At 37.3% G+C, this 26832-nt stretch overlaps 1 protein-coding gene across 1 annotated transcript; it reads right to left on the bottom strand.

The window, feature by feature from the left end:
- Positions 1-3221: 3221 nt before the first annotated feature.
- Positions 3222-24856, bottom strand: PPP1R21 (protein phosphatase 1, regulatory subunit 21; the record flags this gene model as incomplete). The annotated part of the gene is made up of 16 exons (XM_010073807.1): positions 3222-3546; positions 5359-5487; positions 7050-7148; positions 8027-8143; positions 9423-9458; positions 11577-11810; positions 12980-13072; positions 13827-13979; positions 14349-14476; positions 15665-15757; positions 16748-16884; positions 17709-17797; positions 17875-17976; positions 21011-21160; positions 23239-23291; positions 24762-24856. Coding segments are annotated over 16 exons (1738 nt in total), but the record flags the coding sequence as incomplete, so codon positions are not given.
- Positions 24857-26832: the final 1976 nt, after the last annotated feature.

Genomic DNA, 26832 nt, shown 5'->3' with positions numbered 1-26832 from the left:
CACCGTCTGTGCAAAGATTTTCAATACGGGACTGTTCAAGCACAAATCGAAGCCTTCCAAACTAACTTCTGTGGGTAAGGCAAGTTTCTAACTCTCTGATTATTAAAATAAATACGGGGGAATCAGGGCAAACGTGGTTTTAATTCACTGGTGAGAAATACCGCAAGTAGGAACAGAAGCAGAAAACACAGAATAAGACAGAGCAAGCATTCTTAATGGAGCGGCATCCCGCCTTTGTGGGAGGAAGCAATCAGACCGCTGGTAGCAATTACCATTTTTTTATTGCACTAAGCTTGCTTTTCATTATGACCTCTTTTTGGATCGTGCTCTCCAGTTACCTTCCACACACACTGCTTAAACAACAGGTTTGCCCAGTTTACAGGGCCTGATGGTTCTCCAAAGTTTAATATACCCTTGGATTTACATTAAAAAAAAAAAAAAAAAAGCATTCACAGTGCTCAACCAAGGCAATAAATAACTTATATCTTGAAGTTAAATTAATTCTTGATTATAGGAAACAGTTTCTGGGGATGTATTTTTCAGAAGCTAGGATAACTAAACATTTTAAAGTATTTTAAAGTGTGAGCATAGGTTTAAAAGAAACCTCAGAAATAATTTTATTAAATTAAAACCATTAATAGGAAATAGCACTGTTATCTAATTAGCCACTTATGAGAGATTATTCATGCATGCTGAAGAAATTAAGTACCCCTTTAAAACATTCTAGAAATAATTTAAAAACTTGGGTGGTATAGTGAACTGTCCATTAAAAAAAAGTTAACTAGCATTAGTATTTCTCTTTCACCCTGGTTTTACACTGCATTGTTCCAAAAATCTTCCTAATTTACAACAGTTTGTCAGTTTCCTGATTAATCAACTAGGAAGTCGAGGAGCCACACTGTTAATTTATGAACATGAATGCCAGTGTTAGTACAATTTCTTTGCCTAAATTCTGTGCATTCCATAATAATCTGCACAGAGCCTTTCATATAGACAAAGTAGGTGAAATTCACACTTCTGGAAGACTTTGTCTCCAAGATGAATTCCTCACTGCAATGTTGAAGAGACATTTCAGCTTTTTAATAGCACAGCACTGTTCAGTAACAATTTAGATATTTAAGAGCATTCGAGATATTCAGAAACTGAGTCAGAACCACCTGGTTAGTGGGTAAGCCCAAGCTAGGTGGGCATTTCCACTTGTTACAGGCTCTAACAGCACTGAGTTAAATGGAATATATTATGGCCCGTCACAGCATTACTACAAAATACTGTTGGGTTTTTTTTCCCCCCAAGATTCTACTTTTGTTCTGTTCTATTGTTCTATTTGTTTTGTCTTTTATTAATAGTTTACAATTGTCTGGAACTTACTTGAAAATATTTCCTTGAAAAACTGAACACAGCTTGAGTGATCAAACTTCTCTTCCTGTGCATGTTTACTGCTGATTGGTGAGGGGGACACCCAAATACATCTCTAAATAGATACTAGAAGGAGAAAATGCTGATAAGCTAACACTGGAATTGTACCCAAGTGCCTATACCTTCTATATTAATCAGTTTTGATGTTGGGGGTATACCCTGTTGTAAAAACAGCTTGAGATAAAAGACATATTTAACTTTTTTTATGCACTTTTTAAACACTTCATCTTCTTTTATATTTTTACTTAGGCTTTTCAAAATGGCATTAAGCAAAATCTTTTTCTGATTGCAGCCACCTATGAGAAGTAGCACCAATAAGAAGTTCAGAAATTTGATTCAGAGAATTAAAAGAAGATAACTGAATTAGTACCTTCACTGCAAGATGTAAATCCTCAGAAAAGGCAGCTTCAGATGAATTGGAAGAAAGCAGTTAGCTTCCAACCCTAACAGAAACAGTTTAAGTTGTATCTGCTTCAATAAAATGGTTAGAGAGAAAGTAAACACTGCTCCGCGCCCTTCAGCACCACCATGTAGTTTTTAATTCAGCACAATACTAGTAAGAAGCCATGCAGGCTCTCCCCATCTCCTCTCCAGTTTCATGACCACCTCCGTTTTGTCACTGGAAGGAAAAGCTGTGTCACAGCAGTTCTGCAGCTGCGATCAACACAGGTCAGATGCTTGTTTGCCTTTCAGCAGCTGAGAAGGTGAGAAAAGCCAGCGTGGACTCGGTGTACTCTGCGCACTACGGAAACGCAGCCTGGCTCCAGCAAAGAGAAGCACTAAGAGTAACTAGACTGGTTTCATTACTTAAGCTCACCTCACCGAGACTAGCTGTTAACAACTCACACAACACCACATCGTGCAACCTGGGTATAACCAGAATAAAGAAAATAAAATCAACCACACAAAACCAGCTTGGGGTTTTTTTATTACATACTAATAATCCATATCAACACAGCTGTTATCAGAGTAAACCCTCATGGGACAAGTAAGTGCCATAATGCAGAATATGGAACAGAAGATCAGTGTAAAGTGTGGAGCAGCACAACATCTGTTTAAAAAAAATTAGAAAAATCAATGCTGTGAAAACTCATGGTAGTAAACTTCACTTAAAAAAAAAAAATCTTTGGAGAGGCTTAAAGTTCACAAACTTCCCAAAACCCAGGAAAAGCCATGTGCATCCCCTTCCCCGTGAATCCATCAGGACTTAATTCCATGAAGACTTTTTGCAAAAATTCAGTGTTTAAATTTTCTACAAATTTCAAATTCTTCTTTACTATTAGAGAGCACAGTAAGCTGATCTATTCTACACACATATATTGCTTCACTCTTATGGGGCAAATAACAATCACCATTTCTTCTAGCTTTAAACAGCTATTTCAAGCAATATATGTACATAAATGTGTAAACAAAATGCCTAAGGGCAGGCTTAAAGCAATTTCATAGAAGTATCCCAATTCAGCTATTTGTGCTCCTTACTTCAAAATCCAGAGTGTCAAATACAAGCAGCAAAAGTTTCTACTACTGCAGTCTAAAACAAAATAATGATCCCATTTACTTGTGTGAATTTATAGAAATCATTTCAAGCCACAATTCCAATTAATTCAAAAGGGCTGAGAACAGGAAGAATACATTTACAGTAACTGCACAGCTTACATGGCCCAAAAAAGTCTCAAAATTAATTTTTAAACTGTTATTAGCAAGGAATGTAACACATGTTGACAATTTAACGTATAACTCAAAAATAGGCAACTACTGCACTGATCCAAATTTCTTAACGTATAACCATATTTGAAAATATACAAAATCTGAAGTTACTACATGAAATTAAAACCTGGTTTTAAAAAGTGCACAGTAAAAACTGAAGGTAATTACTATATAAATTATCCACAGAGTGTATTTCCTGGTTTAGAGACAACATTAAGTTCTGTTTTATCTGTTACAAGTTCTAAATATTTTAAAGCCATTTACAGCACCAAATTAGTTTTCACTAGACCCAATACCACCTCTGCTTCCGGTAAAAAACAGGAATTGCACAATGAATGTTCACGATCTGCATCCCGTGCAGCAGCAGCTTCCAAAGAGTTGATTATCTGTAAGCTATCGATTTTTGTTCTTTTTAGAATTTCCCTGCAAAAAGAAACAAGTGAAAAGAACATATAATTCAGATATGAAAATCTATACAGACATCATATAAAACCTCACATCTCTTAACTTATGTCTACAGCAAACAAAGAAGTCAAGCTGAAAATAAACAGTTAATAATGGAGGCCTGTAATGGCTTGCTCCGAAAATCCCTCTATCTTTACAGGCATAACAAAGTACCAGATACTTCCAGCAAGCACAACAGTATCTTACTTCAGTTTAAACCTGTGGAAAAGACACATTTGACTTCTGTCCCAAGACACTCAATTGTATTAACACCACTGGTATTGTAAGGGCAGTACAGGCAAGTTGAATAATTCACCCTGAAGTGGTATTTCAAACATAAACCTGATACGATAATTGTCTCAAGTTAAACATCAATCCCCCACTCTATCATCTTGTTCCAAAACATATTTAACTTGAACTTGGTCTATGCAGAACATTCCTAGTTTAGAAAATAATTTGTTCTACAGCTAACCAACTCACACTTCACTTGCAACAATTGCACAAAGCAAACGTGTAGCTTAAAGTAAACTTTTGTGCAACAGTTACTTGCAGGCAATTCTCTTGTTTTCCTAATTCCTTGAGATAACATTTGGTTTTTGTCTAACCAACAACTCTCTCCAAATGATAATGGCTTTAGCTGCATCATTTTGATTTCAACCAAATCGCTTTCTACATTTGGTAGCATTTGAAAATCCATGTCTACTGCTGTGAGACTCTGAGCTCCCTCCTTACAGAGTAACACTTCAAGTCTTAGAAGTACAACAAGTGAAAAATTCCAGAGAGCATTTCATAAAAACGTGAAGTGCTATGGTCAGTATGCAGCCAAGAGCTTCCCTCTAAAAACACAAGAGCTTATACACCAAAAGTAGTTTTAAAGATTGCAATGCCAAGTCAAAACACTCGGACCTCTGAAGAAAAACAGCTCTGTACATGAGAGGAAGAGTCTATTCTAAAAAAAAAAAAAAAAAAAAATCATCGCTGTCATGGGACCTTTAACCAAAACATGGATTGATTTTTTTTTTTTTAACCCTTCAGTGAAATCTGCTTGCATGCATTCCACAATTAAGGAGGCCAATGCTGGCTTACTAGTTTCACAGCCAGACTAGTGAAGGGTAAAGGCCTTCACAGGATCTGTTTTCCACTGTCAGAATAAGGTATACCATGGTTTAAGCACTGACTGCTCAGATCAGCAGAAATCTGTGTTTTTCATCATTAAGATAAGTCAAAAACTTCTTTCTGGTAAATGGATAGACTCCTTACTTGTGCGTTTTAAGTTTACATAAAAATTTAAGTGGCAAATTTTTCATTCCTACATATGAGAGACAGAAAAGCTAGGATATGGAAATAAGATGGAGAAAAAAAAAATAGTTGCCAAGAACAGAGTATGCTGCAACCGAGAGAGGCGCGCAGGAAGGACACTGTTACCAAGAAGTTAATCATAAGCACCCAGTATCACTACATGGATTTGCCAATAGTTCTATTTTCACCAGCTATAAGCAACAACAAAAAAAAAAAGGTGCTGATCACCTATCAGAGGGCACACTTGGAAAGCCTCATTTGAAGCAGTGAGATTAAGTGTTTCTTCTTTCACACATGGATGTTTTGCAATAATTTTTTCTTCACTGAAATGTGCAGAACTAGGTTTGGAGTTTTCTTTCTAACTGGCCAAGAATAAGAACTACAGCTTGTGAACTGCTGTGTTAAAGGGTAGTACTGCAGGAATAATGCCAAATGTAACCCACAGACCTCCAAACCGCAGCCAGCGTCTAATGTCAACACCTGGCAACTTACCTTACTAGTCATCTTCAGCGTATCAATTTCTTCCCTTTGCTTAGTTAAGGTTTCATTCATACTGCAGAGATGGTCACTCATCATGCTTAACTGATCCTCATAACTTCTCTTGGTTGTCATCAATTCATCCTAAGGGAAAAAAAGGAACCAGAAGCCTTTGCTCAGTATTAGGGACAACTGGCAAAGTAGCCCACTTCTACCTCCAGTTAGTACACCATACTTTTGATGCTGAACGTGGACAATTAAGCTAAACCATTGAAATAATTTGCTGAAAGAAACTCCATGACTACAACACAGCAACAAAGGTATGCAGACACTTTAGGAAGGACAGGACAGAAGGGCAGAAATCATGCTCTATGTGAAGGAGTGGTATGAAGACTTTTAAGATCTCATAGGTAGGGATCAAAGGAGAACAATGAGGGTGATATGGCAGGCAGCTGCTACAATCAGACAAAAGTCTCTCAACCTCAGACCCTGCTCCTCATGAGAGATTTTAACCACTCTGACATCTCCTGGAAGGGCACAAGGTGGAACACAAGCAATTCAGAAGTTCTCCTGAGCGTGGTAAAGAACTTCTTGATAGCAGTGTTCAACAGGCCAAAGAGAGGCTCTCTGCTGGAGCTGTTACGCACAAACAAGGAAAGCTAGTCAGGGATGTGAAAGCCAATTGTGGCCTTGGCTGCAGCAACCACGAGTTAGTGGAATTTTATGTCTTGAAGGAAAAGCAAGCAAGATGAATAGCAGAATTACAGCAACCTTAGATTTAAGAAGAGTAGATTTTGGCTTTTTCAAGATCTGCTTGGCAATATCCCAGGTAAAACTGCCCTAGAAGTCAAAGGGGAGCAGGAAAACTGAATGATTGGGGACAGAGCAAAGAACAGCCCAATGCTCAGGAAGCTGAGCAATTGTGGCAGAAGGCCAGCATGGCTGTACAGGAAACTCCCAATTCAACAGCTTGATCTGAACTCTCTCTGCTCTGACCAAAGGAGGGGACCACATTACCTTCAGAGGACCCCTTCCACCTAAAAAATTCTATGATTCAATATTACGCAGGCTACTAAACATACAAATAGTATGCCTGCTATCTTTTCTTCAGAAGTTTAATATGCAATTAGAGATGAACACCTCATGCTGAGCTGGATATTGATTGTGGAACTTGTTAAAGGAACAAATCAAAAGAGCACTTTGCATTTATGAGAAATTCTTTTAAGTGTATATCATTATATTCACTGCCTGTAGGGAGCATTTTAGGTACTCACCATGTCAGATAGGTGAGCACTAAAGATATGAACTAAATATGAAGAAAACAAAGACATTTAAGCACTGAAGATTTATATATACTCTATTTTACTATTGGCTCCTTTCTGAGCTGTGTGGAAAGGAAGGACAAAGGGGCAGGACATACACAGGACAACATTTTCATAAAAAGCCTTGAGATCAAATGTGATAAAACACAGGTTTGGCTACTACAACCTTTTCCTTGCAAGCGTGTTCCACTTCAACTTTATACCCTGGATTTGAAGTGCATTATTTAACATCTTTTCTCTACGTACCGTTAGAGTTTTTACATCTCATAACTAAGGACCTAGTAAAGACATGACCATGCTCAATGGTCTTAATTCCTCTCCTCCAACTTCCCCTTACACACAATTATGAAACAGATCTATTACATCATGTAACATTTTACTTGCCTGTAACCTACTGATGTTTTGACTAGCTAGTTTCAACTCTTCTGTGAGCGATTCCTTGGACTTCTCTGCTAAAGACAGTCTTTTGACAAGTGCTCGACACTGTCAATCAGAACAGGACAGAAGGGAGAAGAGTTAGTTCCAGACTATTGCCTTGTGTCATCTTTAACTGATTGCTTTGGATGTTTCTATCTTTCTGTAATCCTTAGATTTCAAGATTAAATGCAAAGGTGATACTTTCGTTTCATTTTACAGTACTACCATATTGCCAATCCTCTAAATCTCCTATTTTTCACCTTATTGCTAGGAAATATTTCATAAGTAAAACGCAAAACAAACAACTCACTTTGTACATTGCCCAAATATCAGAGAAAGATGGTTCCTCCATACTTTTTTAATCTACTATTAAAAAAATATTTAAGACTATTTGCTCTGTCAACCTGGAGCTTTGGTATATCCCACATCAGTTAATTACACAAACCAAAATGACCACTACTTCCAAGAAAAATTACTTCATGATTTGAAATGAAAGCAGGAAATCATCGATACTGAACTGTTTTGTTAATTCTTGAAGTATAACTTCTGCCTAAGAACCAATTTCTCAGAGGAGAGCTGTTCTCATCACTTCATGATTCACTCAAATATTGTTGAATGATGTCAGCATCACTTTAAGATGAAGTCAAAACTAGCTTGGTAACTAAAGCCAGCCACTTCAGCTTATATGAACAAACCTATACATGATACACATTGTACTTCTTAATACACTCAGGAGAAGGCTACCAAAAGATTTATTAAAAAAAAGTCTTTCTACACTATCTGTTTTTATGCATGTGATACCACAGCCAAAGAACATATTCCAGGAACAGATTTTTGTGAAACGTTATGTTCCATATATTTAAACTCACTGTCATAACATTTGCCTGTGGAAAGCTGAAAAAGGGATTTACTGTTTTCAGTACAGACACTGCCTGCATGCTCACCTCAGCGTGAAAGTGTACCGATTTGCTGTCAGCCAGCTGCAGATGAGATGTAAGTTCTGCTATCCTTGCCATATAGTGGTTTTTTATCAGGTCTTCACGAGACTCAACATCTGGAGCCTGGCAAAGCAAAAATTTAAGCAGACAGGTACTTCTGTTTAATAGACTGAATACTTAAACCACAACATTGTCCTCTATACTGACTTGACTTCTTATCTCCCAAGGCCTGGCTGCTCTACCCAAAAGCACTGAATTCCCCAAACACAACAGACAAATTACAGCTGGTCACTGGAATTTGTCACACTGATAGTCACTCTCAGTGTCAGACTTTCTTAAAGGACAAAGAGCTGATTGAGGACGTAAGAAGTTAGCTTGATTTAACATATTGAGAGCAGCCTGGTCTGGTCGAGGGTGTCCCTGCCTGTGGCAGGGGGATTGGAACTCGATGATCTTTGAGGTCCTTTCCAGCTCTAACCATTCTATGATTTTATGAAGATGAAAATCCACTGCAGAAGTAGACTGCTTTCACTTACATAAAAATTTACTGGCTTTTCCCAACATGGAAAAATTCCTGGCATAACTAAATTTCAGAGGCTTGCAACTGTCAGAACTAGTTTTTTTATGTTGCATGTTCCAGAAGTTTGTTTAGACATTTGAACTTTAAAAAAAAAAAAACAAGAAAACCAAAATACCCAAACTTGCCAGTTTACTGTAAGTTAGAGAGGAATCCACTAGATGCAGCTTTCATATGGCTTGTTATTACCTTCAAGTTCGGCACTATGCAGTAGCTGTTAAGAACTTGTAACAGTTATTATTTGGCTCCCACCCCCTTTTGTCACACCTTCAGAAGAAAAGGAGGAGTAAACTAAAGTACACATCAGTTCCCTGCAATATCTGAGAAGGGAAAGCACTGAATCTTACTCTGCTAAATTCCTGCTGGGGCAAGTGTTACGCTGTAGCAGTGTGAAATAACACTTAAATCTGGCAGCTAGTTCTAAGTTTCTTTCAGTGTGACCTCTGGTTTGGGATAGTCTGTACTCAAGTGTTAAATGCCATGCACTGCAGTCAGTGACTTTTCTGCAGCTTGAGCCCTTCCTCAGGAGTTAAGAATTGAGGCTTGGAATGCAGTTAGGGTTACTGAAGCACAATGCTTCCCTCAACTTACAGGGAACAGACCTGGACCACAGCCCACACTGCTCCAAACTGCTTACATGAATAAAAGATAACGGTTAACTAAACAGAAGAAGAAAATACGTGGATTTCAGAAACTTGACCATATAGGGTGACTCGTGCCATTATACTACAGTATTCTTGGTAATTAGACCATTGGAATAAGTATAACAGAATCAGAATTGAAGTATTTACCAGATGTCCATTGATAATGTTTAAAACAGATTACCTTTTCATTATCAATAGTTGTTGTCAACATTCCAATCTAGAACAAGGAAGAAAATATGTTTAAGTGAGAACTGCAAAAAATAGATACCATAGCTGCAAGTCATCTCTGCTTCAGTCACAGAAGGACTCTAATTTTAAAAAAATCTTGCAACAGTTAACACTAAAACCAAATGTAAGCATTTCCACCTGTAACATAAGCAAGGGCAATAATACACATGAATTATCTGAACATAATTAAAGCTGACAGCAACTCTCCAAATATTTAATATCCTTTGCCTTACGATGTACACAGGGAAAAAGCAATAAAAGCAACAAGATGCAGGTAGCTTGTACGATTATGCAACTGCTTGATTACATGAAACTAATTCAGAGGTATATTAGTACACTGAAACATCACTTTTCATGTTCGAGAGCAAGGAAACCCATCTTCGATTTCTTGAGTACCTTCTAATTCCTCTGCTGGTTTCAGCTGGGACAGAGTTAAACCTTCTTCACAGTAGCTAGTGTGAGGCTATATTTTGGGTTTGTGCTGAGAAGGCGGCTGATAACATACCGATGTTTATAGTTGCTGCCCGTGTCTGCAAGGGCAGGAGAAGTTGGGAGGGAGCACAGCCCCAGTTCCTAGCCTAGGATTCAACCTTAGGTTTAGGACTGAGACCCAAATTGGCCAAGGGTCTATTCCATATCATGCACGGCATGCCCAGTATATAGATGAGGCTCTGTCCGGAAGTGGTCTCTCTCAGCATCAGCTCTCTCTCTCTCTGGGTCACTGTGGTCTCTCGGGCTCTTATATTTTCCAGGACTGCAGTTTTGGGACTGTCTCTGGTCCAGGATCATTAGCAGGGAACATGCTGAGCCTTGGTCATTGGGTGGTGAGCAGTTCCACTGTGTATCACTCATTTGTATATTTGTATATATTACTATTATCATTATTATTTTCAATTTTATTGTAGAATAGTTATAAAGTTATTGTGATCTCAATGCACAAGTCTCTTTTCCCTTTACCCATTTATTTCTCTCCCCCATCCCTGGGAGTGGGGAGGGTGAGCTGTGTGGGACTTTGCTGTTAGCCAGGGGTCAAAACCACTACAATTCCTTTCTTTCCAGTTGACAAGTAAATGGAGCACTGACAGAACTCTATCAAAGGGGAGTATGCAAATAACCAGTCTCATGGAAGAATGTCTTCATAGAGTCAAAAGGGCTTTTCTCTGACATCAGCAGGATTAGAGATTTAGGTTTATGGGAAATACTTATACGCTATGTTGACCTGTAAGTTACACTGGCTTCTTCTAGCCACAATGCTTATTCTCCTCAGACTGCTAATGGATCAAATATAGGATCAAAAACTTAAGATGCTAGTTTACTTCAAAATTTGGGATTTCAGAACAATCCACAGGTCATTTTTATCCTGGAACAGGGAAGTAAGGAGGAAAAAAAAGGAAGAACTCTATCAAGTGCTTAGCTAAGTAGACTATTTCTTTCTTACAAGATGACACCTCTGTTAATACCACTTCGGAAGTGGTAATTCAGAGGAAAGGCCCACCTCTTTTAAACACTAGCAATAAACAGGAAAGACATTTACTCGACACAGAAGAGCAAGGACAGAACACGTCATAACAATTATATTTGGATGAGTCCAAGCTGTATGCGCCTATGAAGGTTACGTAAAAATCAGTGCTCCAGAAAGCACCGAAAACTTGAATGGCTTCTTCCAGTTAAAATTAAGTTGTACCACACTGACTTGTAGTAAGTCTTTCAACCCATTTAAAATTACTTACTTCCCTTTGCTTTAACGTACCTACAGATGAAAAAAGTACTGGAAACTCGGAGCCAACCTGGGATATATACCACTTGCAAGGCTTCCTGATATAGAGTCAGAAAAATCTAGAAGTTAAGCATCTATTATTTCTCCCTCAGTCATACAAGTACAGAACTACGAAAATGTCTCCATGATACCAAAGATACCAAAGTCTCAAAAGCCAAGTTCCAAACTCTGCATAAAGTATTAGCAAGTGGCTTTGCAAATGCAAGGAGCCCAAGTGTGAATGCATTTCAACATAGTCAAAAAGCGTTCATTATTAGTGTTCCACTGATCAAACAGTACTGCTACTAAAGAGAGGGGATTTTTCTCTATTGAAGGAAAAAGGTCACTTACAAGACTAGTACTTTTAATAGGTTCCCTTGGACTCTTCTCTGTGGTTTCCTTCTTTTGTTCAGCTGCATTTGTCAAAGCAGAACACTCTTGTATACTTTCAGTTAAATGTCCACTAAGAGAGTTCTTCAGTTTTTGGTTTTCTTTCTCTAGCTTTATTTTAGCTAGCTGGGCCTCTAGCATCCAGTGTTCTTTTTCTTGTTCAAGTTTTGCAATTTTCTCCAAGCTCTGCTGGACCTTTAGGAGGCAAAATTTACAGTCCAGGTTATTGAACACAAGGGGAAAAAGTCACACACAGGAAATGCCTGAAGGTAGTATTATTTTAAACCATTACATAAGTGAGCTAATGTAAAATGCAGCAGGTAAACAACTACTGATTTGAGCAGTATACTTAACTGTGGTCATGTGTCAAAAATTACCATGGTATTTAATTAGTCAGAAACATGCATCACAAAGTTACAGCTCATAGAAGTGCCAACATCATATGAAGTGAAAAATCAAAGCAAGGAAGAATTTTATGAAACTTGAAAGATGTGTCTTGTTCTATTCTAAAAAGGCAAACAATCTCTCCCCTCCCAGCTGCCCTACCTCATACAGACAAAGAACCCACTTGTCCAGACAAGCAAATCAGTGATGGAACAGTAGATATCACATCACTCCACACTTTTCTACTGAAACTCCTCTCATTCCTACTAATACACTTTGAACATTGGCCACTAAAAAAACCCACCACTAAAGTATTTTTCTTCTGTACAAGTTCAATGACAGTGACTCAAGCACAGTCTCAGCATTCAAGCTAATAAAGAAGTTTTAGTATTAATCAGTTAGTCTCATTCGTATGAGGAGATGGGCACCCTGTATAGGCCTTTAGAATACCATTTAACCTCCCTCTGCCTCACTTTTCAGAAAAAAAAAATATATATGCACACTGCAAGAATGATAAACTGTAATCTATTAATAGACTCTAACTGAAAAGAAAAATCACTGTTCTTAGTCAGTGCTAATAAATCCTGCATAGTCCAAAAAAAGCACTCAAAACAGTATGTAACACTATAAATTAATCTCTCAGTATGCCTTATTCTTGTCTTTATTTTGTATTTCTTGAATTATTAAAGATTACCCGACTTCTTGTATTTATAAATGAAGACATCAATGGCATAATCCTGTCTCTTATAACTACATGTACATTCTGCAGGTACAGAAGAACAAGTCTCGGATAATCCAGCCTGACGAGGATAAGTTTTACTTTCAAAACTCTACAAAGACAACATCTACAGTCTAATTTCAAGCTTAAGTATATGTATATATATGTACAAATGACCACAGACATAAATATGTGAAGACTATTTGATGCTACTTTATAAAATACACTCTCATATACGGGAGTAAAATTTATACCAGAATACCTGTTGTGCAAGACCTTCTCTACTTTCTGTGGAACTCAGAAGAACTCTGCGATTGGCCAAAGCCTCTTCATAAGGCACTGACTCTGCACAAGGCTGCAGAAAGATAAGAGAAACATGTTTCACAGTAAATCAGAACATGTATTCTACAATTATTTTCTTATTGCCCTCCTTACTTTAGTAAAGGGAAGAAAAACATCTTCCAAGTGTTTACCAGCCAGTAGAAAAAAATGGTTTGAGCTCACAAAAAAACCCACACCACAATGCATACCTGATTAAAAAGTCCTCAGAAAATTCCAGGTGTTTCTTAATGACCAAATGCACCTTAAGGCTCACTTTACAGACACTACAGTAAAGCGACTGAATGACAACTGTTAAGCACATCATCACTTAATTTTCATGGAGACAACAGGGAGAGTGTTTAGACCTTTGGTTCAGCACATTTTCTCCAGCATACCTGCTTTTCAGATGCTTTTCTTTTGTTGCTCTCCACTGTCTACCAGTGAATGCACATATAATAACATGATGTCATTCACTCCATATTCCTGATGAACATGGGAGGAAATTTAAATAAGCAGCTACACTCTTCTCCTTGGAGTCTTGGCACAGAAATAATTAGTGGAAATGGGTAACAACAGAATTGGCACATACCCTCAGTCGTGAGAGCAACTATGCTCTCTAAATTTTTCAATAGCATTATTGCTCTAAGGGTTCCATCTCCTCAGCCAAAGATTCTCAGAGAATCTCATCCATTCCAAACAGGGAAAATCCTTAGTTTGTATGCTCTTTGGCATAGCCAGCTATCAACAGAACTGTGCTTTCTCTGTGCAAGCATGCTAGCTGAACAAACCTTCTTCAAAGACTTCATGTAGGCAACCGCCTTTTTCTTGTACTGCAGCATACACTCAGCTGAGACAGGGTTGATGAACTCTGTTCCTCCTTTAGGGCCATAGCTCAATGAAGCAGTAAAGTGATCCAAGTTGTTGCTAAAGAACGAGGCAATCTAGATACATCAAGAAAAATCACTTTTCAACTTAAATTGACCAGAAAGATTCATGAGATCAATTACTCTTTCAAGAGAAAGACAAGTATTTAGTGAAACTGGACTTCACAACAAGAAATTCAAACAACCTACAGGCTCTTCCACATAACTTTGACCTTATTAACACAATGCATCCTCTCCACAGTATCTCCTTTCATCACCCATTCAGTTATTGTTATCTTGTAGCCTGAAAATACCTTAGAACAAACCTGATACTATACATTATCAATATCAGAGGCACACCTAGATTTTCCAAATCATTCAACTAATATTTTTTTGAAAACACCTGCACAAGTTAGGGCCTTATATTGAAACAAAAATATCCATTACCTTGCCCACTCCATTTGTTAAAGCCACAACAGAGGACAAAATACAGTCATTTGTAGTTATGAGTTTCTGTGTGGCAGTTGGAACGTCTTGTTCTAAAGTAGCTTTTTGACTGTAGTGCTTGGCAATATCTGTAAAAAAACCACATTTATGTCAAATTACAATTTTTGTCTATTTCAGCAACCATTTTCAAATTCAGTTTATGACCTCAGGCTTTGAATGCTTTTCCTCCTCTTTAAGCAAGTTGTATAAAAGTTTAGTCCAGATACTCTTAGATCTTCACACTGAACTAGCACTTCATTTCACAAGTATACTTTCCATTTCCGTATGTTTACATCAGGACACTTAAAAGTAGAATTTTCAGTCATATTCAATATCTGAGTCTTAAGCTTATATGATTTATAAGGGAAGGATATTTAATCCTACCAGAGCAAATCTAAAAGACTACCAGAAGTTCAGAACGCTGCTTCCTATATTCTAAAATTCTTTCAGGCAAAATTAACAGTCTTCAGAGATTAAAAAAAAAAAACAAGAAAAATCCCACAAATTTTTTTGGAAGTCATTTACAAAACTTCTCAGCTTAAATACTAAAAGAAATGAAAATATCCATATTTGGCTTAAATCCATAAAAGCTTAACATTTAAAGAGCTGACTCATAATAAAACAATTCATCTATATAGATTATTTTCTCCCTGGGAACAGCTACATGGTGCAAAAATTCTAGGATACACAGAAATATCAGTGTTTTAAAACCAGAGTTTTAACCAAACATCACTTCACTGATAATGTAACACATCCACATTCTTCTGATAACAGGAAGGTAAGCTATTTTCAAGGAGGAAGTTAAGTTTCAAGAAGAATGCAGATTTCTTTGTAAGCTTTGGTTATACATTCATGTTAAAAATAGTAATCAACCAACCAGTAAGGAAAAATTGCACTTTGAAGGCAGGTATCAGTTCAACGGTACGTAAGCAGGGGAAAATACATACATTTAATGGCATTCTATTCTGTGTGCTAGTTCCACTAGAACAATGAAGTTCAGAAAGTAAAGTGACACTGTTCAGAAAGATCTAGAGCACCACAATTAAATATTCCAGCAACTCAGAATAACAAAGCTAATAGAACAGAGGAGTGAAAAACATGCATGCATGTTCAAAACAAGTAGTTAGTAGGTTTAGTTTATTTTCTTAGTTTGTAAATGCAAACCCAACCAGATTTATCACATATTGCACATTCAACACTGTTTCAGAGAAGAGTACGTGTGCTATGTTAAACAGAAGAAGCAGAGCTGAAACATAACAATATTCCTGTACTCTCACCTTTTAAAATGTCATGAAATCCATGAAGACTTGCAGCAATATTTGTAAACACCACATTGTAATTTGTTCTTAGCAGTCCTTCTGGTTTTGTACCTAAAAGTACCACGTAGAAAGGAAAAACACCAACACTGAGATTCAACCTCAAATGAAAAGCTACCTGTAAAAATAATCTGATTTCCACCTACTAGAAACGTTTGCATGGAGTACGAGAATCATAACAAATTAATTTACTTAAATTTCCCCTTCAATATCAAATGTGTATATACCAAATTTCGTCAGAGTAGGCAGGTAAAAGACTTCAGGTTTCCTAAATTTCATTCAGATTTTACAAATATGAACTGTTTTGCTCCCAAAAAGCAATTACACATGCAGAATTTACATGCTCCCTGCTGTAGGAAGAACCACCTGGGTCCTTCTAAAGAGTGAAGACTGAAATAACTTGAAGCTATACAATAGCTGTTTCCTCTTATTATTTATACTATGCATTTGGAGATCGTTTCCCCACTCACATACACACAGATGTTTTATCTGATTTTATTTAGGCATTGCCATAAGAGTTGTAGTTTAATAATTTTATGAACAGGAGAAACTGGAAGTAATAATTACAAATAAAATGTAGCTTATTAACAATTTCATGATTAAGAGATGACAAGACATACTGTCAATCGTGCTATGAAAACCTACAGTCATTTCTTCTCCTCTACAGCTAACTATGACTAAGATGTGGCACACATAACTGCTTGGTAATTTCCAGGCCTGCACCATGCCTATGTCTATCCAAAAGGAAGAGTGTGGAGCATTAAAGAAACACCCTCCAGCATGCTCAGTCTCCCAGACTGGATAAAAGAGGCTCCAGTATGGCAGAGCACACTGCAGAACTCACCTGCCCTGTAGTTTAGACTGCACCAAGTAGCATTCATCTTGGTTTCCTCTATCATAGAAGTGGGATTTTACGTGTGTATGGTTTTAAAAACAAAAAACAAAACACCAAACAAAAAAACCCCAATGCTGGCCCAAAAAAAAAAAAAAACCCAAGTACCTTCCAGTCTCAATGTAACCACCTGAGCCGAAACTGGCACTTACTTGGTAACGCAAGAAGACTAACGTATGTGTGTAGCTTCTCAAAGACTGCAGTCAACCTTTTCATGTCTCTGTGGAGCTCCATATTTCTAGCTCTTAAAGCAGCTGTGCAAAGAGAAGACTCACACTCTTCTTCCAAACTAGGAATATATGAATTTTTTTTTTTAAAAAGTGAGCAATTATCTTAAACAACAAATTAATGAGTTTTGGAATAGATAACAATTGTTGTCTAAATCCCAGTCCAGAACAACAATAGACTACAAATTTCTTTTAGAAAGGTTAACGTATCAGAGTTATTTAGCAATACATGACAATCACAGTGTGCATATACTATCCCCACTCTTAGAAGCCCTCAGTTACAATTGATTGCATCAGTTTAAAGACACTTTCCTCTACTACATGTAATTTATCTTTTGCTTCCTAAGGAGGAGAAGAGGAGGTACAAAGGTGGCATAAACCAAGCTTCTTCTTCTTCCTTAATCCAAAAATCTCTTTTTAAGCAGTCCTTTGCACTAATAATTCACCTCCCTTTGACCCACTGGGAACAGAGACTCTCACTGAAGAATGGATGTGCATCTGGCCAAGTTTTACTACATTGCTATATTTACTGCATGATAAATAATCTGCAGACAGGCTCAAGAAATTAACAGTTTCCATGTATTATACATGAATAGTATAAGTGCTATTGAACAATACTAAGAAACATTACAAATTGTGCAGCTTTCATCGAAGTCTCATCTGTGAGAGGGAAGAAAAGGCTTTAAAATACATGTTATTAGGTCTACTGCCCAGCTGAAAAAAAATATGCATAACCTAAATGCTCAAAAACCAGCAAAGAAGAAAGTTCTGCCTTTTAAGCCAGGGTGCTTTAAGGCTTGACTTAATATTTGAGTTGTAGATGTTGACAATGCTACATATCCACCACTTAGTGCCCCTTTAATTTGATTTGTCAGATCAAAAGTACCTTTTTAACTGATACGGAAGAATCTTTCTTAAAAAGCGTAAGTATGAAGCTAAATGTTCTGAGAAGGCTTTCAATTTCACAGCTGTTTCCTGGAAGAAAAAACCAACAAATAAGTATTCTTGCCCTGTAAAAATCTTTTTCCAATACTAAAAATAAGAAATCTTACCAGGACTGTCACAGTATCTTCTGTAATACTCTCAAACAAGTGAAGCATTCCTTCCTCCAGAGGGCGAACATATGAAGCATTTTCATGAAGATACTGTGAGAACTGAGTACAGAGAGATTTTTAAATGGTGCTTGCTGAAGGCTCTTGCAAACTGTTGTAAGTTAACAACTGAACAGCCTGCTTTAGCAAATGAACCCCAGGATGTCAATAATAAGATATAACAGAGTCAAATTATGTACAGCAACCTCTTCTACAAGACACAGCAACACACACCTTGAGGGAAAGTGAGAAATAATAGCAAAGACTACAATGGAAGTCCAGACAAAACCCTGCCTAGGGCTTTGCCACAGCACCCTATCTCATGGCACTGCCATGCACAGCACACCAAACCCCTGCATCTTCAGTTTAAACATTTTTGCATTCCTTGTTCAACTCTTACCAAATTAAGGCTAGACCCGCGCACCACTAAGCCACCAGAATAACCTTCCTCCCAGCTGTCTACCTCTCAGCCCTTGTCCTGTGCAGCAGCACAATATTTTGCTGTGCAAAGTATTGAAGAACTAAGCCAAGTTAAAACTGAGAGCAAGAGAGACATTTTAGTCTATATCTGTCTCCAGTTTCTCTATCTTCCAGTTTTCAACATGCCTCAGAGCATGCTTGTGCCAATGCAAAGGATGGAGCAGCAACGAATCAAAGGAAGAATTACTACTTTCAACAACTATGACAGGTTTGGGCAGTTATGAAACTTTGGCCTCACAAAACTGCCTGGCTTTGCTAAAAACTGCTTAAGTTAGTTCTATGGCTAATTTTGCCTTCAAAAAAAGTACACCTGAGAGCAAAGGTGTCTGCTATTACAGACAATCAAAACCCACCAGTACCGTCTGCTTTCAATTGTGATACCACAGTATTACAAAAACTTTTTCCACAGATTGACACAGGTAGTCAAAAGTGATCTTGGTTTTTATTTTACCCCAGAGAAAGATACCTTCACGTTTAATTATTTATACCACAATGGTAGCTAAAGATCTCAGGCAAATAGTGTATAAGAAATTTTAATTATTTCTTGTATTATTACAGTGCAGTAACACAGTGTTAACAAGAAGAGAAATGCCAAGTTCTCATTCATGCACGCACAAATCTGGATGGAATTAGGGAAAATTCCTAAATCTAAGGGGGAAGATACAACACATGCAGAATGCTCTTGACTTGTGTTGCAAGAGAGAGGGCTGGAGTTATCTGGCACAATGCTGAAGACCCAGCAGAACCCAGCAATCCAATACTTAAAGAAAAAAGGAATACTTGAACCTGGAAGGGAATTGTCCACATCTACACTGAGTGTTTGGTGGGGAAAATAGCTCAAAACCACCAACAAGACCTGGAGTTGGGGAAAAACAAATCAGTGCAAGTGTGCTAAGCCACTACCTGACACTTGTCTCACTTTCTCTACCACATTAAGGGGAGGTTTTTAAACCCTGCAGTGGAGGAACAAAGATCACACTGAGAATGCTTGCCAAGCAAATAGATAAATTAATAAAAAATACAGGAGCAACAGCAGCTTCAGTGAGTGAAAAAGATGCTTTACTGCTGGAAACTCAGGCAAAAGCCCTGAGAGGTAGTGTGCACTGAGGCAATTAGTTCATGAATACACAATGGGGCAGACTACAGGAAACAATTATGACAACAAAGCCTGAACTACTTAATCAGAGTCAGTGATCAGAAAAGGAGAATCAAATTACAGTTCTGATTAAGTTGCATGTTTCAGCTGCGTGAAAGCATTTCTCTGCTCAAAAGCAAAGACATGGTAACTAGGACACGAAGAAAAAAATGCATGAGAAGTGATGTCTAAGAAACCTGACTTTATTCCCAATAGTGTCTGTAGAATCCGATCACCACACTGGGCCACATGAACAAGGAGACACAGTTCCTGCTCTAAAGAATTGGGAAGATGACAAAGCCACTTAGTTTTCACAAGAGGGATGTGCCATTTTGAGTATGCTTGGTGGCAGGAGCAAGAAAATGTTACTCAAAAACTAAGATCTATGTTGAATCTCTGTAAAAGTGTACTCTTGATTCAAACAGTTGAAACAACTGAGAAGGTCAGTAGAGTGGGATTTCTCTAGTGGATAAACACCTTCACAAGCATATTTGTTGCCTGCAAAGAGATCAAAGGAGGTCTTCCCAAGAACAGGAAAGTTTTGTGACAGTTAACATTGCCACTACAGGCACTACAGCCATTTGATGCATGAAAATCATGTCCATTTCTGTAGCTTAAGTCTGAGCCCTACAAACTATTAAATTGCAACGACAGTCTAAATCAGAAAACACCACCATCCAGCAACTTAAATGCACATAGGTCCACTTGCACCATGAAGTCAACCCTGCTGTTAAAGCAATTTTATTCCAAAGCATCCATATATGCATCCCCACACAAATCCTTGAGCATAAAGCTCTTCCCCATGCTTCATGGCATAGAAAGTCAAAAGATGCAGCTTAACAGCTCTGAATAACACTCTCAGAAAAGTCTTCTCACGGAGTTGCACAGCAAGAGACATGCCAGGTTTCTCGTAATAATTTCAACATGCTTTACAGACCTGAAGCTTCAGAACAGTTACAGGAAAGGTCTCTATACAAATAGCCCAAAAAATCAGATTAAAAAGTTGGTGTCTGATGAGTGAAGAGAGTCCAATTTCTTTCCTTCATAAGCCTACTTTACATCCAGTTTATTTCACATTATAGTTTAACACCTTAAACACAAGACCTGTCTCAACATCTCCCATGCCCCAGTGCATTAAATATGACAAGCATTTATCAGTGCAGTATTTGTGTATTTTAAAATAAAGTCAGATGAACTTTTGACAACTGCACTTTAATTTAGCACTTAAAAAGCAAAGCCTTGATTTTATTATCATATTGATCTGGTAGCAGAAGCACGGGGGAAAAGAATTCTCTGCAGCTACACCTTTGCCCACATTCAGAGAATTCACCCAATAGAGAAGACATGTCATGCAGGAGAAGCTGCCTCTCAGGAACACACAGCATTCCAGGAAAGGAGGTAGAAGTTTGCATGACTAAGATTATTCACTCATGAAAGTCTACATAATTGAATATAGTCTTAGGTGAAATCCGTAAGCTTTACCTTCTGATTTAACGGCGATATAGTGTCTGTTGCAGAATCAATGGGAAAGATCTGTACCTTCTGCTCAGTGTATGTATGGAAGTTCAAAAGAGCTGTTACAAGTTCTTGAACGAAAGCTAGTGCCTGGCCAGCAAGGTCTCGCAACTTCAGCTGTAAAGACAGTTAAAAAATTATCATATTTGACATGGGCCTATTTAAATATGAAAAAAATTCTATGGTTGGAATTAAAAAATTGCTGACATTTATTTCTTGTTACTAGTTCAGCCTAAGATACATAGCAGCAATTATCTTTAACTTCATTTTTGCAGTTTATGAATAAAATACAATGTCACACAGAAGGTAATTTTTTCTATGATAAAGTACATTTTTATTTCATACAGCAGGTGATGCTTTGCCTTTGCTGCATTTCTCAAACTACAGGCCACAAGAACACTTAAGAAGTTAGTACAATTACAAAAAACATCTTTGAAATGAGGAGTTCTACAGACCAGTAGACTAATTGCTGACAACAGCTCAGTTCTTTCAGTGTGGCAGTGTGAGAAATCTGTAACATCTGGTTGCAAGGAAACCTAACCTTTATTACTAAAAACCAATGAGGTTTTTTCCCCAGAATAAAAAGGTGTCTGCTTCTCTAACCAGTAACACTCAATTCTTATTCTCCCACCAGGGCAGAACTGAGCTGCTGCTCATGAATAAAGCTGTTCTGTGGCACTAGTGCAGTAAGAAGATATCCAATAAATTAATCCAAAATTGAACATTCTGAAAAACTAAAGGCAACAGAGAAGAAAACCACACTCTGTTGTAATTTATGGAGGAGAGAATAAGGTTAAAGTGACATTTCAGCCAAGAATGACTTATCCTTCAGCAATGTATTCCTAATGTTTCAATGTTAAATCAAGTGAATCTTGATTATGGGTCAGGGATGGTGGTAATTAATGCAGTCATTATACTCAGTTTGTGTGTGTTAATTAGCTTTGCAAGGAAAACAGAGAATATTACTGTTTTGCTGTCCTTGACTCTGCAGCCTGTGCTAATACACTAGCATTTTACCTCCACTGCCAAAGCTAGTCATAAAAATCTGTCCTGGAACATTTTCAAGACAGCACATCTTGAAGCATGAGGCTGGCTGACATAGTGCTAGGAGAAAATAGCAAAGGGAGAAACTCTCCACACAGTTATTCAGATTTTTTTTTTAGCTGATGCAAGGCTACTTCCATCACAAAACTGGAGAGCAGATCTCACAGCAGGCTTATTAGGAACAAGGTCTCTTTATAGGCGCTTCTGAAGAAAGGAGAAAGCGGCTACTTGAAATCTTTCTACAGTGGCATCTGAACGCACTAACTTGAAGGTTTGAGACATATCATACAAAGAGAAAACACTGAGTGCTGTGGTGCCCATCCTCAGTGGCAGAAAAACAGGAAAATATTGACTGCATCAAGGTATCCAATTTCCTGCTGTAAAAGGCCTTAATATATTTAGCTATTCACAGAAAACTAACGCTCAGTTTTGAATATTGAGTAAATCACATTCCCAAGGAAGCTGTCAAAATTACAGTAATGAACAGAAACGTTTTCTTTTTTTTAAATAGTATTTAAATTAATAAGGGTGATTTGGCTGCAAGTAAGAGGTGTTCTGGCAAGCAGTATCCCATAAAAATGTAAGTGAACCATGCAGAGTTCTCAGAGTTACACGATCTGTTCCTTAAAAGGATGACTAGTGACAAGTAATATTAACTGAAATGGTACCCTAGCATACACACCAATGTGCAGTTTACAAAGGCAAACATTCTTTGGGGCTCAAATGATGTGACTGAGGAAGCTCAGTTTGAGAGAAAAGGAATTTAAGATACCAAAACCTACCTTTTTTCAATGAGAAGCTTAAGACCTCTAAACTAAAGCAGATTTAACCAACTTTAAAATTCTAACGTACTGCAGATTGGCACAGTAAAAGGGATAGTTCATACAGCTTTAATAAGAGACAAATATTAAACCTTTTTGAGTAGCTCTCGTAAAGTGAGGTGAGCAGACAACTTGCCTCCTCACCGCAGGAACACTATAGACTACCTTTGAAAAGCGCAGAGGTTCTGTGGACAGAAATTCCCTTAGACTATCAGGATAGCAGTAATATAGCCCATCTTGTGCCACTTCAGGTCACTAAAATGATTGTTTTTATGCAGTTTTTATGTGGAAAGTTGTATCTTTACATATGAAGCCATAGAAAGAGCTTACCTGATATCTTCTGTTGTGTAACGGTACATTCAGAGCATTGTATCGATTCGATCCTACAGGACAAAAAAAGTTACTTATATGCACTTAGGAAATAGCTTTTCTTAAGAGACACTTATTGGTAAATAGCGATTTTTTTTAATATTAAATTTAATTGTGGAAATATTACAGTTCATGTAAGTAAGCTTCAATAAAGCAGGGCCAAACACCCTCACTTAAGAACTGTTACTGTGACTAGGTGGAGACAAAGCACTTCCATAATTGCTTCCGATTTGTAAATCAAATTTAACCATCTGAACACTCTGAATTTGATAGGTAAGAGCAGAATCCTCTTGCCCAGAAGAACAGCATTCATTAATAAGAGCGAAAATCTTAAAACCCTTAAAGAACTCGAGATGATCTTCAAGTTTAAAATACATTGCAGGGACTGCCAAATAAGATGAATGTATTTTTTAATGGTTTGCACATTTTAAAAAAAGCTCCCGTATGTACTTGATTTGTCGATAATTTAGAATATGTACTCTCTACATATTTCAGCATTCTGTTCCAGTCACAGAGCAACTAAAATGATTATTCAATTACAAGCAGAAACAAATTTTAAAGAGGTAGAGGGATATTTGTACCTAGAGAACAGCTTGCAAAGTCTTATAGGTTTAAAGGGGATCACATCCATCCTTAATTAAATTAAATAACAATTTTAGTTTAAAACTTGCACAAAAAATAAATTTACAGCTTCTTACTCCTTCTGTAATCATTCACATGTGGCAAGTAACACATGGGAAGAGGTAGTTGTATTCACAAAAAAAAACCCACTGTCCAAAATTACCAAATCCTACCCATAACAGAAAAAGCTTTCTGAAGTATTTCCTTATCTTTCTACTCTTGAAACCATGCTTAGCAGTCAACAAGCCATTTGTTTGTTACTGAAACTGAAGCCAGCTGCTAGTTACACTTAAAAACAACTACAGAGCCTACAGCAAGACATTTAGAATCCATAGCAAACATTTCCCAACTTTCTTTCTATCACTAAAGATCTGTCCACTATTTGCAGTGTCTTCTACACAAGCAAAAACATTATGCTATGGCAGTTGAGTGAGTCAACATTTCTGCACCTACTAGTTTATCCCCATCTTAACTTACTGTAACTCTTGAATATACCCGGCCAAAAATAATACTCTTTGAGATGATTAACTAAAGAAATCTTTGTGGAGAAACCAGTCAATTTACAGTGTTCCTTCATCTTTTGCAATATTCTGTCAACGCTGAGCAAGACAAGAGGCACATTACTCAAAAGCCTTCAGAAGTTTTCATTTTAATTTGAGATATATAAACATAAAAAGCTGATATTTTAAGATCACTAAACAAGGTGATGACTAGTATCATGAATACTTATTACAATTACCTCCAGGTGTCTGTTCAGACATCCAACATTTCCTACAACTAATGCACTTTAATTCATAAGGACTACCTCCTCCAGATGGATACCCAAAAATTAAACAAGAAACCCAGACCAAGGCAATACGTACTTGTGTCATTAAAAGGTACTTTTTCATTGATTATGCATAAAGATTCTTCCAGTCTACTGCCCAAAGCTGCTTGAAGATTCTTTAACTGTTGCTGGCTAAATAACAAAAAGACAAACAAAAAAACCACACACACACACATTGTAAACCTTTAAAATTTAATCTGTATCCAGTATCTGCTACCACCATAGCTCATCAGAGCATTCCCTGAGTGTTACAGGCATCTATCTCTTTCTAGAAGCTAGATAGAAATAAGACAGTAGAAATATTTTGTCCTTTGTGTTACCTTTAATATATGACATCATATTTTAATCCCTAACAAATGCAGTGAGCAATGCAATAGATTGTTGCAAACCCTAAATTCCATTCTTGGTAAGTTCAACTTACTTCAGAGTTAATCTTTACATCGTTTTCCAATTCTGCAATTATTGTATAAACTACATGAAAATATTATTTTCTACTGGAATCTGCACAGGAATGCAAAAGGCCTTTAAATTAGTTACTATAAATCCAATGTAGTATTCCAATACGCAAGCAGTGCGTTGTTGATAATTCAGTTAACTATGTCACACCACTACTAGAAACACCTCAGGAGCTTTTCAAAGCACTGCTATGACACGGCCCTTTCTCACTAGACTTGGCAATTACGTTTCTAATGTATTCTCAAGTGATTTTTCTCTAGATCTGCTTTACTTGCATTGATTATGGATACTGATGTGAACCTAAGTTATTACGATTACTAATATAATTCATATAGATTCTTAAGATGAACATATTCCAGCACTATATACATATGTCAAAAAAGAGTACTGCATATTGATCCAGACCAAATTCCACACCTTACCCAACTTAGGCCCTCAAATTCTTCACTGTTTTGCTTCCAGTTTGACATCTAGAACTCCTGCACATATAGTGGAGGGTGCGGGGGAAGGTGTCAAAGTGACAGGTTTTTGGTTTTTTTGTTTGTTTTTACAAAAAACATTCAATACACAGAAGTTTATCAGGACTAACAGGGAAAAAGACTCCAAAGTAGACAAGCAAGATATGAAGAAACTGGGTAATAAGTAGCTCATGCACATTAACAAACATTTTTCTTGAAGAGCAGCTCCAAAACTGCATAGAAACTGTACAGCATGAACCACAGTAGCACTGGGCATGACAGAAAATAAAGACAAACTGCAAAAGTATGGATGTTTCCTTTTTGTACTATAAAGGAATGGCAAACAAGTAGTTTGATATGTTTTGGTTTACATTCTGCCCTTTCATTTTCAAGGCATGCAGGCTGCCAAGTCTCATATCCCCTGGCCTTCTGGAATTAAGTGTGAGTGTCAGAGGCAAATGGATTCCTACCTCTAAAAGAGCGGGGCAAACAGAAAAGCAGAACTCTAAGACACCTTCTGTCATGTGTTCATTAGATCTTGATTCAGTGTTCAAAATAAGAACTGTCAGGCTTTATTACTTTCAAAAAGTCTTCCTTCTTAAATGGTAGAGACCATTTCTTACAGTGACATTAATTAACCAGTCATCACAGAACGTGATAGACAAGCTCCGAACTGAATAGCTGCAGATTAAGACTACCACGTTTTTCAAACACCATAAAAAAGCAAACAGCAGCAAAACACAGCTTTCATCCTCTTTTGCAAGTCATTCTTAGTGAAACCCTGACCCATATGAGAGAATTGTTGGAATTCTATTAAAAAAACTATCAAAATAAATAAAATACACACTTCAAGGTTATAATTTGAAAGAAGGAATTCCTCATGTGATTCACTATGCATTTTATCCATTACATTAAAGATCTATACTGCACATACATCTTTAAAAAACACACTTAATAACAAACTTCAGAGAAGTACACCCTAATTCAATTTGGCCCACAGCCCTCAACTTCTTCCCACTTTCTATAACTTGTCTTCAAGACAAGGATGTTATTACAAAACTAACACTACAGTCCTTCAACATAAACTTTCAAATAGTCTAGCTGAGTGTGTTATACCTGAAGCAGAAGCAATTGTTCAAGAAACTTTTGGGGTGGAAGGAGATTTTTGAAACTCTCTTCACAGAATCACAGAAT

The sequence above is a fragment of the Pterocles gutturalis genome, unplaced genomic scaffold, assembly GCF_000699245.1.
Source record: "Pterocles gutturalis isolate BGI_N339 unplaced genomic scaffold, ASM69924v1 scaffold42562, whole genome shotgun sequence".
NCBI lineage: Eukaryota > Metazoa > Chordata > Aves > Pterocliformes > Pteroclidae > Pterocles > Pterocles gutturalis.
The sequence above is the reverse complement of the archived record's forward strand: the minus strand, read 5'-3'. Positions and strand labels throughout refer to the sequence as shown.